Here is a 20,283-nt window from a genome sequence, read left to right as displayed (position 1 = left end):
TAGCATTAGCCATATTCTTTGCTAATGCTAATGGCTCAGTTAGCATTAGCAAAGAATATGGCTAAACTATTAAGACACAGCACACACATTTTCCATAAAACTGGATGTTTGGACTGAACATTATTAGTTATTTACAGACTATTTTGGTATGTATATGTAATATATATACACAAATATATGTATATGTAATAAACACATTTTCTGTTATCCTATTTTATATCGATAGATACCTGAGGGTTGTAAATATACTCATCTAAAGCAGTAGAATATCATATTAGTTATTTACATATTATAAAATGTACATCAGAAGCAATGATCCAAGGAGTAATACGTGGAATTAGGCAATAAATCAATAACAGGAGAATACAAACATTAATTGAACTTGAAAAAAAAAATGCAATCTAAGGCCAATGTAAGTCCAAGAGAAAAATCCATTAAAAATCTTGCACTGGGGCTCCACTTGTCCTTTTTCTTGACTACTTTGATGCTGCAACAGCTGTGGCCACAGACTTGACGTTTGGCCGGTCGTATGTCCTCCCATCTGCCCCTTTGTTATGAACACAATATCTATTGGAGGTACTCACAAGAATTTTTTTGAGTCTGGTACAAATGCTAACCAAGTACTCAAGGCTGAACTGACTGTTTTTTGAGAGATCGAAAGTCAAGGTCACCATCAACTCACATCCAGTGTGTCCTCTTGAATGCGAACACCTGGAAGACATATGTTGTTCTCCTGTTTTACTTTTCAATAAAGCTTATAGTTCTCAGTTGAAATTCAAAGTCCTTCATGGAGAAGTCCACTGTCGCCCCAGCTTTCTTGTTTTTAAGTAAAATGCGCCTGCAGGGCAGGATAACAGTTAAATGGATAAAGGAGATGGATGTAGTTTAGCCATGTGTGAGGACAGCGTTAGAGTCTGGAGTCCAGCGATGTTGTCAGTCTGCTGTCTGGCACCACTTTAATGGCCTGTCTTGTGAGGTCCCTTTAGAGACTGGTGTCCTGCCGGCAGCCTGTGACCTCGCACCTTTTACTGCATGGACAGAATAACACTCTGGTGAACTGCACATATCCCCCAACATATCGCACCAACAGCCAATATTAACCCCTGGAGAGCACACAGTAATCTGGAGCAATAATGCTGTCTGTGAATTGCAGGAGCTCAGAGATATTTTCTTGTTGTTTTCTTTGTTTGCTTGGAAAAAAACACACACACACACAGTGCAGAGAATAAGACAATGACTCATAGCTGTTTTCTACTTCTGATGCTGTCTCATAGCCGTCCTTTGTTTCCCACCACCAGCAGTCTTTGTTCATTTTTTTGATGGGATCCGGTACGGCCAGATCAAGCTGGAATCGCTTATAATTGCTTTACCCAGATCTACTTTTCCACGTTGCATAATTTCCATTCCCTGCTTCTCATCTGACACCATCCAACCTTCGCCTCCCATTATCCAAACACAATATAGATGAAATGCTACTTAGATTAATTGCCCCGCAGCTTAGTTTCTTATCGTCAGTGGCAATCTAACACACTCTTTTTCATAATGAGAATAAACCTCATCGTCGTTTAACGAATACAGCCGTATAACTTAAGTAGTCGCTTTGATGAGTCAAAAAAGGAATAGGTGAGTCATTGATCCTTGGCTGCCAGGGCTGTTTCATTCTCTTTCATATCAGTGCTGCTCTGCATTACAGTAGTGGCTCATAATGTTGCACCAGAGAGAGATACTTGGTCATATATGCCCTTTTTCAGCCTGTCAGCATATACTTTATCTATAATGTGCTACAGGTGTATTGCATAGCTGTTTCTTGCATGCAGTACATTCCAATACTGTCCGTTGTCTAATTGTTATAATGCAGTAACTTTGAATAATGAATGTGGTATACATTTGCCACAAAAATTGCCTGCTTTCCAGAACACATTATAAATTACAAGTAGAATCCTAGCGCTTAGGGACTTCCTCAGACTACTCTTCTTCCTTCCTTCGTTCCTGTATTAATTTTTGATGATGCTTTTCTTGGAAGTTTAACAGATTGCTTAGATTACAGGCACACAAATGGAGGCAAACACGTAAGATATTAACAGTTTAGCTGAATTTCTTTTGCACAGCACTAAGTGCTTATTCTGGACAGGTTCAAAAAAGGACTGAGTGTTCATGCATTGGCAAAGTGGAACAGTCTGTCCTCTCTGTGATATGTGAAACCCGAGTCTGTATTCATCATTCAAAAAATAGTGGGAGAGGGGGTCTCTTCTAAAGTCCCCCACCTTGGGGGCTCTTTAAATGAGCTTCAGTCAGGCGTGCATCAGCGTGAGACTGAAATCCACCGAGTACAGATTTGCATGAATAGAATCAGAATATGATACTAGATACCTGAGAAAAATGATGTCTGCGCTGTGCTAATTGGTGAAGCGTTGAAGCACTGTCCTAGATAGGCCTGCATGGTTACTGTGATTGTTTCCAGCTGTGTACTGTAATCTGCTTTAGAAAAGCACCAACAGCGGTCCCAGAGGTAGGAGTTACTTTGCAGAGCGCCGAATGCAGAACAGCTCCTCGCTAGTAAGATTAGGGCAGCAATTAATAGGCCGCTTGCTTAACCTGTCGCCTTGAAGAGCAACGGTCCAGTCATAGCTTAACCGTAGCTCTGCTTAACAGAACTTTCAAGCTTTCTCCACTTGAATAGGTGATGTGTGAGGTACTGTAATTGGGGTGAAAAATACAGTATTTAAAAGCTACATGTTATAATAGTTTCATTCAGAATGTGTCTTAAAGGTTCAACTGAGAAAAGTCCAGATTTTCTTTTCTTTTACTATCAGTATGCTGTAGATCTCTGGTTTTAGCCCCATTAAAAAACAGGCTGTTTGAGTTTCTGTAGCTTTAAATGCACTGCACTCTTCATTCAATGGCAGAGAGGAGCAGCAGAGCGTATATAGGTGACCACATGACAGATCAGCAAGTCTTGTTTCAAATTATACAAGATCAGGATTTTAACAGGGGACTGGCAACGGTTTGGAAGTGACTACTGGGTAACATCTAGGCTTAGCTTCTTCCGTCATCTGATAACAGAAAAATATATAACTGAAAAAAGCCTTACTGGAAAATTTGCTTTATTAATAGATTATATTTGAAATCAGAGGGTGGGAGAAATGCAAAGAGATGGATGGTCTGAAATGAGCCTGCAGCTAGCACAAAAAGATAATTACAGTTTGTGTAAATACAGTTTTCAGATTGGTATTACATGGTAATGTCGGCCATATTAGACACAACATGTAAATGGTAAATGGTAAATGGCCTGTATTTGTATAGCGCTTTACTTAGTCCCTAAGGACCCCAAAGCGCTTTACACTACATTCAGTCATTCACCCATTCACACACTGGTGATGGCAAGCTACATTGTAGCCACAGCTGCCCTGGGGCACACTGACAGAGGCAAGCACTAAACATGTATGTTTGTTTGATGTTGTTGGATGTTGTCATTGTAAATAAAAAGAAATGATGATGTATGATGTATGTATGAATCCATCCAGCCTTCTTAATCTGGCTCAGCTATTTGCGATAAAATAAATGGTCATTTGGTTTCACTAGTTTTGGCATTTTGTGTCATTTTCAGTAATTATCAAATTGTTGCACTTTATCAAATGCAAAAAAAAAAATCCTCTAATAAAAAAGAACCCAAAAACCAAACTTGTCAAAAAAACTTTTTTTAACAAGTAAAAATTCTGGTTTTGAACCAACTACCAGAGCCAATGTTAGCTTAATTAGCTGGCTACAGTTGATTAAAATGAGTAATAGCTGTCAGGTCAACTGCCATAATTAGCAGTTCCTGGCGAAAAATAAAAAGCATGATTTGTTTGCTTCTGGCTGGGGCCTAAAAGCCATTTTTTCCATGAACAAAAAAAAATTAGAATTTAGAGTAGTAATGTCCCGCTGTTATAACTGAAAATTGCACATGAGACCGCGAGAAAGCATAGCAACAGTAACCGAGGAAGGTAACGGTAAACGGCATTTTGCAATAACACCTTTTATGTATGTTTCTCCTGCAGACACTTCCTGTTCAAGCAGGGGTCTGGTTCGTCAGCTCTGCTGTCAGGGGCGGGGCAGGGATACCCCCTGACCTCTGGGACCGTGTACTCCCCTCCACCTCGGCCTCTGCCGCGCAGCAGCGTGACCAGACCACTGTTTACCTTCAACAAGCCTCACCGCTGCTGCAACTGGAAGTGCACAGCCTTGTCCGCGTCACTCCTCACTCTCACCCTGGCCCTGCTGCTCACTTACGTCATCGGTGAGTTGCCGTCACGCACCGAGCCCGTCTCATGAATGAGAAGCACGAGGAGTTTCGCCTTCATTTGTTCTGAGTTTAGTGGAAAATTTTCATTTTCAAAAGGGATTGTTAGAGGAGTTGGAAAATTGTGGGACTTGCCAAGAGAGTGCCTAATTAATTCATAAAAGGAAGCAATAAAAATACAGAAGCAAACTGTAGCCTTCTAACAGGGAACCTTACGCATGCACAATGTTTCTGTATTCAAAGGGTAATATAAATATAGGAACTTAAATAAAAGGAAAGAAAAAAAGAAAGGGCGATCGATATGGGATCAAAGCAGGCCTGCTGAAATTTTTGCTCTTACTTTGAAGCAGTATTGCATTGTCTTCACTCCAAAGGATATTCTAAATTGTAAATTAGCTGTTCTGGACCAAAGCTCACAAAACTAATATTTGAGGAATCCACACATGCAGTGACTTATTTGATGTTTTTCACACAGTCTCTCTCACACACTCACACATACACACAGCTACACAAAGTTGCACAACCTTATTAAACTTCTCCCTTGGTGATTTTATTATATTAATCAATCCAGGTTTGTCTAAGCTTAGCACCTAATTGCCTGCACCTTTTCTTCTTTTTTTTACTGTTTACATATTTGTCGATTTTTTTTTCCCCTTTAATGATTAATTAATTTGTTTTTCATTCGCTAAAAGCAAAGACTTCCTATTTAACCCCCACATTTTATTTCGGATTAATCACAACTTTGTAAATGTCATTACTGCACTTTGTTTTGGTTATTTTTCATCCCTTTTGTTTTGTATCGTTTTCACTAATAAACCAAGATAACCTAAAATTAATAAGCTCAACACCGGCTGCAGAACTATTGCCTGCATTTTAGTACGCTGCACAAAGTACTAGTTCACAGATTTAACATATAAACTGTACCTATATGTCCCCTCAAGACCATTAAGGTCTGCTCCTCAATCACTCCTGATCATCCTGCGGTTGAAGCTTATTTCAAAAGGAGCTTGTGTCTTTGATGCTGTTGCATCAAAACTCCCCAATGACCTCAGACATGAACATGAACTGTGACTGTTTTTAAGTCTAAGCTAAAGACTTAGATAAGCTTTTCTGTCAAGCTTATAGAAATTGTTGATTGGTTGCTGTTGGACTGTTTCATGTAAACATTGTGAGTGTGTCTAGCATGCATTTTTTGGGAATCTGTTTATTTGGTTTTAGTTTTAGTGTAAAAGTGCAACTTTTTGGTTTTAAATGTGCTACAAAAATAACATTTACTTACTTACACATGAAATATTAAATACGGTGTACTATTATAGATTAAACTAGACAACAGCAAGAGTTAAGCTATAAGTAGCAATAAGCAACAACCTATTTGAAATAACTATTAATATAAAAGTTCTTACATTTTGTCTTCTTGAATTAAATTTTATATTTTAGTCTCATCTTAAATTAGTTAAATTACATAAATTGTATTATTGTTTAGCACCCAAAACATGGCTGATTGCATTTCATCAAGTCTTCTGTTAGTTACGGAGGAAATAATGCGACTCTACTCTGCACTACCTTGTGAAAATTAATGTTTGCCAAATAAAAGTTCAACAGTAATTGCATCTGTGTGACGCTAAATGGAAATACGGGATCAGACTCAGTTCTGGAGAGGAATAAAAGTTGGAGAATTTAATAAATCAATAATCAACTTAGACGGGAAGGTGTAAAAATAGTGAAGTTAATAATTGAATTGTATTGTCACCGCAGGGCGTTTATTGGTCATACCTTTAATTGTAACGGAGTGCTGTTAAACTGCAGTTTTGTTAATTTTCCTTGTGCAGAGGATCTAAATGTTCTCATGAAAGCAGATCAAGTTCAGTTTTTATGACTGAAGCTATCTTTGCAGTAATTAGAGTCTTAAAAACTGGAAAGTTGTTGAGTAGGTCTGTGGTCTGGAAGATCATTAGCAGAGTTTGTCAAAGTCAAACACCAAATTTAATCATCGATCCCCTCCAATTGCTTCATCTCCTGCTTAGCCTCAACCTTGGCCGGGCCCTCGACCGCAGCACATCGGCTCCCCTCCGCTGCCCCAAGTGCAGATATCCCAACCCTCCACCCAGCTAGTTCATTTCCCTCCTGTGGTGGTGCTCAAGGTCACGCTGGAGCAGGGCGGGGGGTTTGCATTAATCACACACACACACACACACACACACACACACACACACACACACACACACACACACACACACATCACAGACAGACATCACACATACACAAGCGAATCCATGCAGATTAATCCCCAGGCTGAACCATGCTATTCCATTAATGTCCCAGCCCCGGTAATTAGTGCATTAGTGAGGAGTGTGAGTGATGACTCGGAGACGACATCACCTTTTAATTGGTGTCATGCTCCGCTCCTGTTTGGCAGTGATTGATCTCCGTGTTGACGTCACCATGGCAACCGCACCAAGACGTATGGGATGTAAGCACAGATGATATGTTAGCCTGTAAATCAAAGGCATTCAAATTGCAAGATTAAAGTGGTCATGGACTTAATGTCTTTGTCTAGGGGGAGAGGTTGAGACACAGGCCACAGGATGATTAGGTTCTCTCATTACATAATGATTCAGTAATTTTAATGAATTAATTAACAGCCACTGACAGGAAGAGGGGAAGAAAAAAAATGTCCCAGTGCACTTTCTCATCTTCATCGAAATACTCGCCGTGCTGACTTTTGCCCGTTTATTGATTTCAAATTGCTTCTTCTCATTATCATAATATAATCCAGAATGAAATGAGTTCACTCTGCTTTGAAAATGCAGTCATGTTTGTCTTTAGTTTAGCTTTTCACAATATGATCAGTGCCTGCCGTATCCAGTATCCAGTTGTCAGACTTATGTTATATCTATTTATTAGTTTTACATGTTGAACATGTTTCTCAGCCAAATTATTTTTACCTTTTTCACCCACTAAATGCAGAAACTATCTCTGACAGCCAACACAAACAATGTGGATAACTGATGAGTCATTTATGTGAATTGAAGTCAAGCGAGATGTCAAAGATACTGACAGTCTTTGCTTTTCTTCCGGTTTTATGTAGGTTGACTTGAAAAACTAACATTTACTTATTTTGCTTTATTTTTCCAATTCATTCATTTACTTGTTTTGGCTCTTCAAACCTTTTGTGGATTAATAAGCAGGTAGATTCATGGATGCCCCACATACTTTTTCTTTTCCTTATCCTGCAATAGGTAAAATGTTGTGTGTATATCTTCTGCGGTTTTATTCCACAGACACTGCTGATTATTTGCAGGATATGAACATGACATATTCCTTTACAGGCGTGCCAAGCTGGAGCCTAACATTTCAGAGCGTTGGAGATGGTTCCTCCCCTCGGTGGAAATCGTTTTAACGCAGCTGTCAGTTTTGGCTCAATCTTCGTCTTTTTTTCATGACTCTCGGCCAAACCTTACACTGCTTTCCACAGTGCTTCGGCGTGTAACTAAGCTTGTAACTAAGCTTGTAACTAAGCTTGTAACTGATCCCGCGTGCTCTGTGAGGACGCGGAGTGGACGAGTGGTTTAAAGGTCAGCGCCGTCCTGCCAGCGGTTTCTTAACAGCTGGGAAGCCGTTCCTAACACCCTTCGAAAACCATCGTCTTTATTGTCTCTAAAGCTCTGTGTGTAAGTTATGTGACTTTGTTTATTAATTTGAAGCAAAGTAACCCACCAAATAATGAAGCAATAATATTGTATTTCAAATTAAGAATTCCAATTAGCACAACAATAGGACGATGCATGATTGCGGAGATAATGCTGTGCCTAAGTGATTGCGGTGTGTGCCCCCTGTTGTGATTAGCTAAGGCAGCCATCCTCTCTTCCTTTACTGCCCTCTCTCCTCTCCTCCCATACCCCCTGGTGTTGCAGGGGCTGCGAATAGCTTTGTTAATTTGTTTATCCCCCAACGTGCCCCTCCCTCCCCAAGTCATAGCTTGTTATTAAGCACAACACGGCCATCAGATATGAGAGGCAGGCATTATGATAGTGAAAGGGGCATTTAAGGAGAGATAGAGGACAGATTAAGATTGCATCTGTAATCTTGAAGAATATTGCTACTGACAACACTACCCGTAACTCATTTTTCTATTTTGAGCCTCATTTAAGCCTGCATTAAAAAAGAAGAAGAAGAAAGAAAAAAAACTACCTACCATTGCTTTATCATGCTGTCAGAAAAAGCTAATTAGAGTATTTTCTGCATTAATGAATGTCTTGCTGTTTTAAATGGTTACAATCCTCAGTTGCTCAATCAAATATGAGAGAGGGTGGGATGTTTCACTTGTGAATGATAATCATCTCTATGGCAACAGGGAGAAGCTTCTGATTCAGGTGAAATGAGCAAGTCAGCTGCACCCTGCAATCAAATAATCACCTTCAAATCACATTTGGTCCCACAGACACACACGCATGCACGCACAAAGACACAGCGTGCACTTTCAGCTATGATCATCTTTGTGGTTCTGCTGTGCAGTATGTGTCGCTTTGGGGGGGACTTGTTAGTGGCTTTAAGTTTATTACATTCATGTCTTTTTTTCCTTTGCGCAAATCTACTTTCACAGTTTGATGGCAAATCCGAGCATCTGCCCTTAAACGTTACATATTAATCAGAGAGGTCAAACACAGTGCAGTTTCCAACTGTGCTTAAAAGAAAAAACATGTGTTTATTAGAGCTAATGATTATTTCCATTAAGATAAAGCCACAGATTATTGTCTTAATTTGATTTTCCAGAGCCTAGGGTGATGCCTTCCAGTGAATGGCTTCTTCCAAATCTCCAAATATATTCTGCTCACAGGAATAAAAGGCAAAGTAGCACACCAGTCTCGGAGGCTGGAACAAGCAAATGTTTGGCAGCTGTGCTTGAAAAATTCTCATGATTAATCAGTTCTCCGTTGTCAGCTCCAATGTTTATGTACACGGTGCTGAAATTGTTTTTCACTTCAGTTAAAGTTGACAACAAAATGAACTGATAACGTTTTTTTTTTTTATTTGTAAAGATTAATGAAATTCATGTTTTGGTTTCGTATTCCTAAATGTGATAAATTGGTGGTTTAAATCATTTTTCTGTTGCACAAAACAAGCAATTTCACACTCTAGACACTCTGATAAATCAATTGCTATCAGAAAATCAACAGATACATTTATAATTTTTTTAAAAAGTATCTTCATTTTATGTATAATATAACACATGGTATGTTTGACAGCTTCAAACTGAGGCAGGGCTTTTAGGTTCTTCACTCTCAATGTGGATTTCTCCTCTAAACGTCCTAGCAGGCCTGTCTGTCTCAAAGCTCCGAGCTGATTACAGCTTATCATAAATGAAGTGCTTGTTCTAGTCTATGTTGTTGACCTCCCTGGCTTCCAAGTTGGGCAACTGCAAATGTGATTTGAGGAGAACATTATGCAACAAAAACAGTGGAGGAAATTGACTTGATGTACAGTTCTGTGCAAAAGTCTCAAGCCACTCCTCATTTCTTTACCTGCCCATTTTCAGAGCAATGTTGTTGTATGCTTTGCGAACACTGACCCACGAATCATTAAAGCATAAAAAACTAAATCAAGGGATGAACCACTGCTGTGTCTACATTTAACAGACAGACAGACTTTGTTAGGAGCAGACTGACATAAAATCCCCCTTTTTTTCCCCAGGATAACACAGTGGTGCAGGCATAAAACAATTTTTTTGCACCAACAAGTTGATTCCCAGAGAGCTATTAGATGAAAACTTTGGCATGGTGTGCAGTGCGTCCTTAAAAAACTGAGGAAACCGGACAAGTGGAGGACAAAAGACGACGTGGCAGACCTCAAGGGCTATCTTGAGCAAAGGAACAGTATGTGAAAGTCATGTCCTTAAGAAACGGGGGGGGGAACCCAGCAAAGACCTGACAGAGGAGCTGAAAGATGCATCTGGCCCTTCAGCTGATCCATCTACTGTTCAGTGAAGCCTCATCAGTAATGGTCTCAGTGGCAGGGTTGTTGTGAAGAAGCTGTTCTTGAGGAAGGGAAACAGGGAGAAAAGGCTGTTGTAGCCAAATTACACAAGAACTGGACTGAAAATCAGTGTCTGATGGAGTCATGAATCCAGATTTTACTTTATTTAGTTGTCAATTTGTATGGAAAAGGTCAGGAGAGAGGTACAGCAGCGAGTGTCTACAGCCATCTGTAAAACACAGTGGAGGCTGTGTCATTATTTGGGGCTGAATTTCAGTCAGTTGTGTTGAGGTTTGAGTTATGAACACAGAAACTACAGTCAGATGATCCATCACACAATACCATCTGGTAATGGGAATGCTATCAGTGATGGATTGGCCTCCCCAGATCTCAGACCTCAACAGTATTAAAGCAGTGTGAGATCATCTTGACAGAGACTGTAGCAAAATGCAGCTGACATCCAAAAAAGAGCTTTGAATATTATTCAGTAAGCCTCCATTTATCAATATTATCATTTTCTTGGCTGTTTCCTGTCAAAAACCTTTTAAAAACAGATAAAAGACACAAATCTGCATTAGTATTATTCTAATTCTTTGTTTATAGCAATTATCTCCTAATTGTAGATATATGCAGATCACAGTTCATAAACTGAAATGAAATCGAAGCTAGAATTAGTCAAAAAAGTTTAATGTGTCGTCTGCTGCTGTTTTTATATGATGCCTAAAAATGTAGCAGCTGATGTTACAATCAAGGCGAAATAATTTTTACTTTTTAAGCTGCTTCATCTGCTTTCACAGTGTGACAGAAGACGTTAGGGTATAGACACTGTAGTTACCGACTGCTGTCACGATTGCTGAGCTAATGTGAGCCAAACAAAGAGCATCTACCGGCTATGAATGAATTACAAATCATGTCTGAGATCATTAACCAATAATCTAATATCTAGCTTATCTAGGAAGACTAAGAAAAACCTTCGTACAAAACAAACAAATCTCCATTACAGTTTCCAGGCTATCTTATACAAATCCCACAAACCTACCAGTGGGGCTTGTTATATATTTTTTTAAAACACATAAATCCATATCAATGTTTAACCCCAGAAAAGTGAAACGTTTGACAAACACAGATTTGTTTGTATCAAAATGACTCATTTAATACAAATGTTGTAACAGACATTTAAAAGAAGTGACTATTAATTATAAATCATTCATAATTTTTAATGAACATTCATCAGTTCTGTGTTCCAGTAGCACATTGTGTTACGTGAAGTAATGTTTTTATAATTAGAAAACCAAAAAAATCCCAATTATGCAAAAAACTGTTGCACTGATTAAGGAAGCAATAAATTTGGTTATTTGAGTGTGTGTAGCAACAGCCTCTGTGGGTTTGATTATAGCCTGAAAATGGCCAAAAAAAAGAAAACAACAGAAAAACAACAACTTTGTTTCGAAACTTGTCAGAATAATCGTTCTGTAAAAAAACGAGGGCTATACCTCGTGGGGAAAATGCCATAAAAAACATTAGGTTGTAGGCTGCTACCTTCACAGAACAGCACCAGCTGGTCTTAAAATGAATAAAAGAAATGTGAGCAAGAGGACAAGTACATAAGGGTCTGTAGTTTCAGAAGGGGTAACCGCACATAGGAGCTGGCAGCTGCATTAAATGGCACCAGTCTCTAAATGACCAGTTAGGAGGCAACTCCAGCATGCTTACCTTTGAGGCAGAGATGTTGTACATGGGACTGACCACTGAATGGAAACTATTAGGATGGGTGAAAGAGAACCAGTGTTGGATATAAGAACATATGAGGGAGGTGTTCAGATTAAAAATAAGAACATTTGTAGGATCAAGTAAGATGTTGGAGGAGTGCTCATTAGGGTTGTTTGGGTGGTGCTAAGCGGAAGATAACTGAGAAGTTGAACCAAGAAGGCTACCACTCTATTTTCCAACCCCGTGCCATGCCCTGTGGACGTCTATCAGTCACAGCCAGTTCCCTCGTAAACAGGTCAATGACCTCTCAACCGCATCCCAACTGCAAAAACATCAACCACGCTTAATGCGTACACAGTAATGAACATGATGCAGAGTAGAAACGAACACAATCTCATTTGCTTTTAGAACCTGATTGATCCCGTCTCTGTGTAGGGAATAATTAATAGTTGTGAATAATGATGATGTTACCTCTGTTGTACCGACTATGTAAATGCGCATGACTCTCTCGCTTTGAAGACGGTCGTGGATGGATCCTGCTGCCGTCTGACGCCGCAGCTATTAAATAAACTCCGCAGACGGGCACAGCTCTAAGCAACAAACACAACTTCAGCTCTTGATAATGTTTTATCGAAGCACTTTTATTATACTTTCTAGACATGCGAGCGAGTCTCTCACCACTCACTGGTATGACTTTTTTACGGACATTTCAGTTTGTAATAGATGTGAAATTGCGGAGCAAAGTGAATGAGGCAAGAAATGTGGAAAAAGCCTGCTGTTCAGACCTGGAAGAAAAAAAAATAATGTTAAATTTTACAACAGGTTTTTTTTTTTTTTTTTTGTCGTAAAGGCTTTCTTATTTAGCATGAGATTAGTTTGGGCAGTATGAAAGCGCGACACAGACATTGAAAGAGTTTGACGCCTGCCAGAAGCATGAGAATTGGCCATTGTGCAAAAAGTCAGGGTTGATTTTTTTTTCTCCTCTTGGTGAATTTTATTCTCCCCACCTAAAGCCACTTGGACCCTTTACAACGTCAGACCCCACAGCTTGAGCCCCAGTAAGCCTGTACTTTAAAACAGTGGTGGCTCCGTACTTTCTAAGAGCTGATCAGAAACAAAGTCAGGTGGTCTCTGCCTGTGATGGAGTGGCCAGCACAATCTCTCTAACTCTCAACCCTGTTGAGCTGTTTGGGGAGACAGCATGACCGTGTGATATGTGAGAAGTGTCCAACTGCCTGTCAAACCAGTTCGTGGGAAACACTTCAGGAAACATTAGGTGAATACCAAAGTTCTATCTGCTGACACGTGACTTCGTTTTATAACAAAAACACATTTTTAAGGACAAAATTTTTATGTTATTTTATTTTATTCCAACCTTGTCATCGTGTTCAGTATAATTCTTTGTCACCTTGCATAAAAGTTAGATTTTTCAAAAAAAACCATTTTGAGTGACTTCAAACCTGCATAAATGATTTTTGTAATGTTCCAGACATTGGTGACAGACTAAAAGTGGCTGTTATAGGAGCTAGAGCACTTGCAGTGCTTTAATAACTTACCTTATATCTGGTCAAAAAGTTCCTGTGGTGTTTTTAAAATGTAGAAAAGTAACAAAGCTACAGTAAAAGCACGTAACAGAAATAGAGTCAGAATCTTTATTTTCATTGCACAAAAGGTACAGCGAAAATGAATGCAGCCCCATTCAGAGTGCATGAATAACATTGTGTGTGCTTTTATCGTTACTGATTACACAGTTATTCAGAAGTATAGAGTTGGAGGTAGATCTAGGCTGAATATACAGAAACTATATAAAATGTAGTCAATATGTAAACGTTAGACTGAATGGATGTGCATGTTACCTTTAGGCTCCTCCTACCTGTCCATCCATTTTCTTCTACTTATTGAGTCATAAGGGGTCACACGGGGGGGCTATCCCAGCTGTCACAGGACACGAGGCAGGGTACTGCCTGGACAGGCCATCGATCAGGACTAACACATAGAGACAAACCACCACTCCCACTCAAAGTCACACCTATGGCCAGTTTCTGATCACCAACCCCAAGCATCTCTTTGGAATGTGGGAGGAAGATGGTTTACCAGGAAATACTCACATAAATACATTCAACCTAAACCTTCTTGCTGTGAAGTAACGGTGCTGACCAGCACACCACTTGTGATTCCTGAAAGTTGAATATTATTTGGAAGTGTTTAGACATGGTAGTTCCTATCACAGACACGGTTTCTCAGAGACTGAAAAGAGAAAGGCTTTCCCAGCTTGGACACAGTGCTTGGTAGCTTTGTTCTTTTTCAACACTAGTGCTCTGGGCTCTCGTTTAACTTGTCACAGTTTAATAGTGAACATAGCAAACACAGAAATGTGAACAAAGGACCTCACTTTGGTATGGAGCTGAGAAAACATGAAAACTGGTATTGCTAGTGAAGAAAATATTTAGCATTCCTTGCTTTACCTAAGATATTTTCTCCTGTTGTGACAACACAGCCTTCTTCTTCCTACCAACAGCCAAACACAGGGCCTGCATGTTGCACAGTTAACTGGTATGAACGGTAATAGAAGTGAACTTATTAAGAAATGTTTAATTTTACTAGTTAATACTAAAATATTGAACTTTTAAATGTGTCACAATCTATGGAAAAAAAACCACTATATTGCTACATGTTTTACTAAAACAAAATTCTCAATGTAAATATGTTTCCAGTTCAATTAGAACAGTAATTACTGTGAATGAGAGTGAAAAGTCCATGGCCTGATTTTCAGCGTACATATAGAAAGGACAAAGAAGCAAAGACTTTGAATAAATCCATCTACAAGACAAAAATAAAAGGATGGTCCAAGTCTAAATGGGAAGAGCTCAACTGTGCTGATTCACTCAGCTGAGGATCTTCTACTTTTATTCCATCTGAACTGAACCCTATATGCAATCAGACAGCACAGTCTTCCAGCCACTGCGCAGCATGCTGTGCTAAGCAGTCAGTGCAAAAATGGTTCATGGATTTTGAACCTTCAGTGACACGAGCTACTGAAATAATCGGCAGACGGACAAAAGCTGGGGAAAAAAATCACCGCAAGACTGTGGAGGCAGTACTAATGAGGTCTTTTTAAAAATACTGCATTGCAATGCATTCGTTAGCTTACAGAAACTAGTGTGTAGCAGTAATGACCTCAATAGAGTGAGCAGTTTGCATGAAGAGGTTCGCAGTCTGTCCTGATAGCAGGTGGTGGGCAGTAGGCCAGAGATTGTGTATAGAGGTAACATTAGAGGGTCAGCTCAGTCTGGTGACGGCTGTCGGGAAGAAGCCGTTGAGGTGCTGGGTTGGCGTAGCTCTAATGAAATGTTACCTTCCCCCGAAGGAAAGCTTCTGAACAGGTGGTTGCCTGTTTGTCTGGGATCAGCGGCGATCCTCTTCATTGTGTGGCTCTGTCGTGGAGGGCAACTGGCAACCAATTATCTACTCAGCAATGCTGAGTGGGTAAGATTGGCTGCTACAGCTTGTTTCCAGTAGTGCCGGGAAAGTAGAATCCTTTCTATTCGGAGTGTTCTGGCTGAGAGAGGTTAAGTTGGACACAAAAAACGCTGTCACACACAGAGCGACTCAATCACAGTACAGCAGCTAACGCAGAGGTGCTCTGTGCTGATGTTGGCTTTATCCTTTTTGTCCCGACAGATGTTTTCAAGCATATTTATCTCATATTTACAGGACAGTCACTTTACTGTATATGCTGTGAGCTAATGACTCATTAGTTAATTAAAAAATATGTATTTATTCAGATTATTATTATTATTCAGAGTAAAAACATTATTTTTTAGCACAAATACATGTATTCATACAATTTACTGTATTTTAGCCATGCATTTCAGTTATTTATTTATTTCTAGGCATACAGAACGATGCATAATGGTGTGTAACTGGCAGCACATTTGTAGATCCTTCTCATTTCTCTCTTTGCTTTGCAATTAATGGAACCAAAGTCTGCTTGCTTACTACAGTCTATCGTGCTCGGTGTTCTTTTGTGTGAATGGAGACCAATTCAGGCTGAATATTGGTTTAAACTGTATTATTGCCTAAATAATGATCCTTAAATACTCGTCCTTGACGAGTCCAAACGTGTGTGTGTGTGTTTGTATGTGCAAGACGGTGCATGTGTGATTGGATTCTGTGTGTTTCCGTGCATGTGAGCACGCGCCTCACCTCCAGCTTCTTTCAGCCAGCTGCTTCATGCCTCATTGGGGTTTGTATTGATTGTTCCAGTTTCTCTTTGTTTTCAGTCCTCTATTTCGGTCGTCTGATGCAGCTCTAAGAAACCCGCTGGCCTTTGCTAAAACTGCCCTAACAGCTACAGGAGCCTTTGGTAAAATTGCTTTAAATGGGTAGACAGACTGTGGTCAGAAAGCTCTGAATGGTGAGAGAGCCCTTTGGTAAAATGTCTCCAGAAGGTCAGAGAAGCTGCAATAAAATAGCCTCAATAGCTCCAACGGTACACTGGGCGAGTTCACACACGTGCACGGTAGGCACCACGCAGCAACTCACACACACGCATTTCCTTATCTTCCCGATCCTCTCTATCACACACACAAATGTAGGCATGCACCCACGCTCCAAACCAGCAGAGATGGAGCTCGTATGTGACCGGCGGTGCTGCGTCGCTGTTTGTCTGCAGCATTTCAGCTCGCAGCGGTTGTAGATGGTGGCTGCCAGAGGGAAATGTAACATGGCGGCAATCCCCTGCTCATTGAGTAATATCCTGCCCGCCGTAACATTACTCAGCTTTCAGTAAGAGACCAGATCAGTGAGACAGCTAGTGGGAGACAGATGGAGAGAGATGGGGGGACTCTGACAGAAAGAGAGAGGAGGCGTGATGGGAAATGAAAGAACAACAGAGAAATGCGTGAAGAAGAAAGCTGTGATCTGTTGGACTTGGTGTACTGTCGCAACCGTGACTAACTAGATAAGTGTGACAGCGAGTTTTACTGGTAAATAAACACCGGCGTGTACAGCAAATCTCATCATTGAAGACGCGTGAAGTGTGTCACCACCTCCGCTCTTCCTTTATCCTTCTTTCCGTCATTTCATCCCTTTATCCGAGCGAGACGTCCCATTTCAGATTAGCAAGGTCAAACCAATGATGAGTCCTGAGGTTTATACCGGTTAAGAAATTGCGGCAATGAGCCTCTGCTCATGCTCTCTCACACACACACGAAAGACAGTCTGTCATGCATGCAAAAAGCACACAGTTAAACAGTCTTGACAGTGGCATTAGTAGCTTTCAAGGAGTTTGTGGAGGGGAGTAAGAAAAACACTTTAGCACCTCTCGTCTGTCAGAGTGAAGCGAGGGTCGACAGGCGAAAATGCGGCAGGGCACGCGGACCCGCGGGCTCTCCGTCTCTACTCTAACGTTGACTTAGACACAGATTTGTTTTATTGGCTCTGAAGTCCCTCTCCTTCACTCTCCTTCACACTTGTTTTTTCCCCATTTGTCTCTCCTCTTTTTTACTCCCCCCCCCGCCTTTCTTTCTCCCATCCCTCAGAAGTTTTGGCTTAGCTAGAGGCTGACACAGCCATGCAGAACTTGGATGAGCAATTGCCTTTACTGTACATGCTAAACTACACACTAAATCGAATGACTGATGTGCTTGAAAGTGTTTGCTGCTGGGCAAAGCCGGCTGTAGTCTTTGGTTGTCAGACAGAATATAGTCGGCGGTTAGCCATGTCTACGAGCGAAAAAGTACTTGGCAATCAGGCCCGGATGTGTTTCCACTTGTGTGAGGGTATTGATAAATCATTTTTAACTGACTGCAGTGCTACCTTGGCTGTAATGCTTATCGATAAGGCAGTATATTCACAGTCAATCACCCCCATTGTGCCCCACAGCTCTGCCCAGGACTGATACAAATACTTGATAATGACATCTGGTTTACTTCAGTGGTTAAAGAGGAATGAACACATGCATGCTCACACGTACATCTCCCACTTTCTCCCACCACAAGTGTGAAATCTAATCGTTATCGGAGCACACAATCATTTTTTATCTAATCTGGAGACACATACATGCCTGACAACAAGAGCGAATGCTGCATGCTAGCATTGTCGCCATGTCGACCACCTGAAATGGTTTGTCTCCTATGTAATCTGTACATCTTTGCGTTTTAGCCGCTAATGTGAGAAAGCTTATGATGCTGCTACTATCTCAGCAAGCCTCACTTTGATACTAAATTTCCACCAGCTTGAATTCTTCTCTGTTCTCTCATTTCTCTCCATGGTAGTTTAAGAAAACCTGAAAAAAAGCCACATCAAGTACCTCCTTCTTTTAATAGTGAACTGTCTGTTTCTCGCTCCCTCCACCCCACGCTCTTCTCTTCAGCTTTCCTCATCCTCCGCACACATCTCGGCGGGGTAGCCGACAGCGAGGGTACAGCACAGAACCCCCCTCACAGCGGTACCGTCCTATTACCTCTGGCAGTCATCTCACTGTCACACTGATCAATGATTCATGTGTGCGCGCGCCTCAGCCTGTTAGCTCACTGCACTGCTGCTCATCGCTGCCACTGTGCTGCTGCCAACGCCACCGCTCCTTCACCAGTTATAATGACTGGACTAACTCAGAGTCCTCTCACTAACGTGTGCCTTCGCCAAAGCACAAGAGAGAAAGACGAACGCTGAGAGGGATGGATAGACAGGCAGGAGGAAAAGAGAGCGAGAGTGAAGGGTCAGGCTGAGCACATGCTGCTTGCATAACTGGCTGCACACTGTGTGGAAGTGTGAGTCTGTGAGAGCGTCTCTGTATTTTAAATGGAAAGAGGTGCCGGTGTCTCTCTAGATGAAATTCTTGCCACTCAGTAGCCATCTTTGAAATGTCTCCGGGCAGTTATGTGGACTAACAAGTTCAGATTCTTGCGGGGGGGGGGGGGGTTCTATTATATAAATACTTTTACAACAGTGGATGAGTATGTTACACATGGCCAGAGTCTGAAATTATGAGGTCAGTATATCTGTACATGTATTCCTCGTGATTTGAAAGCACAGGCTTTGGCTCTCTGTTCAGTTTTTTTTCTACTCTTGGCTCTACATAGTTTAAACTCCAGTGCATTTCCTAAATATGCTACAGACACTGCTCTGCTGCATATTAGCTCGGCAGCACTTCCCACCCTTTTGTTTCTAAGAGGCAGGAAATCGGAAGAAACTCAGTCAAAGGGAGAATCTGCTCAAAGGGAAATGAGTTAAACAGGCAGTGAATTAATGGACTGGACTGAGGCCTTGTTTAAAACAAATAAGAAATGTATGGGGCTAAGCTAAGCTAAGCTAATTAGCAGCTAGCTGTACCTGCATATTTACTGTACATATTGCCCTGCCAAGAAAGCAAGCTTATTTTCTAAAACATCAAGTTTAAACGTTCTACATGGTTTTGTGGGAAAAATTATTTTCTATTAAGTTATTTCTCCTTTTGATCTAATGAAGAAATGCGAACAGTCAAAATATCAAGGTGTCACAAAGGGCCTATATTAAACACTCCATTACTAGTTTATCCAACATTGTTTGAGGGGGTTGTAGTTGACTTCTTTTCTTATATTTCCTCAGGAGACTGCATGTCCTTTTATCATCACAGATAAGAACTAACACCACAGTTCATTTGACGATATAATCCAGATTCTCCAAGGTCTCTGTGATTTTCTAGAGTGTAGGATAGCGTAACTCAGGACGACAGGACATCTCTATGACGACTGTGCCAGTCTCGTTTGTGTGTCCAAAAACGATATTAATTTGTCTGTGACTCAGGGGTCTGTCAGGATAAAGGTTAAGGTCAAGAATAAACCTTCATGCTCAGCAGTTGCTCATCTTTTTTCATGTCTCTTTGGCACTGAATAACCTGCAGCAATTGAAACCTTGTAACCTCTACATGCCTAAAAGATAGACATATATTAAACTCCCATTCCTGTCCACATTATGGGCTCTATGAGTGCTCAGTTTTAAATGCCCGGAATTCATTTGCTTAAGTGACAAACCAACAAATATGTCCTCACTGGTATTAATATTACTGTTTGGACATTAGATCCTCAAAAGTACAAGAGCATATGCTCAAACGCTCACTCTTCCATCATCTCCTCATCACACTCAGAGGTCCTTGTTCCCTTCTTGCTCCGGTGTGTGTTTGCGTGTGCATGCATGCTGTGCAACTCTAGATGCTAAGTGTTCAAGCAAAAGGTCAACAGCCATAAAGTAAGAGAGTGAGAGAGACAGAGAATGGGGGGAGGGCTGATGAGGAGGAGCAGGAGAAGTGGGGTCTGAGGATGTTTTGAGGAGAGATG

The 20,283-nt window shown here is 40.8% G+C and overlaps 1 protein-coding gene across 1 annotated transcript in view; it reads left to right on the top strand.

The window, feature by feature from the left end:
• Positions 1-20,283, top strand: part of tenm1 (teneurin transmembrane protein 1) — a 190,295-nt gene that overhangs the window by 65,465 nt on the left and 104,547 nt on the right. The window contains exon 5 of the mRNA XM_084941232.1: positions 4,041-4,279. Coding sequence (XP_084797358.1) covers positions 4,041-4,279 — 239 coding nt within the window. The remainder of the gene's footprint in view (positions 1-4,040; positions 4,280-20,283) is intronic.

The sequence above is a fragment of the Perissodus microlepis genome, chromosome 2, assembly GCF_051167445.1.
Source record: "Perissodus microlepis isolate ML-2025 ecotype Zambia chromosome 2, ASM5116744v1, whole genome shotgun sequence".
NCBI classification, from domain to species: domain Eukaryota; kingdom Metazoa; phylum Chordata; class Actinopteri; order Cichliformes; family Cichlidae; genus Perissodus; species Perissodus microlepis.
The sequence above is the reverse complement of the archived record's forward strand: the minus strand, read 5'-3'. Positions and strand labels throughout refer to the sequence as shown.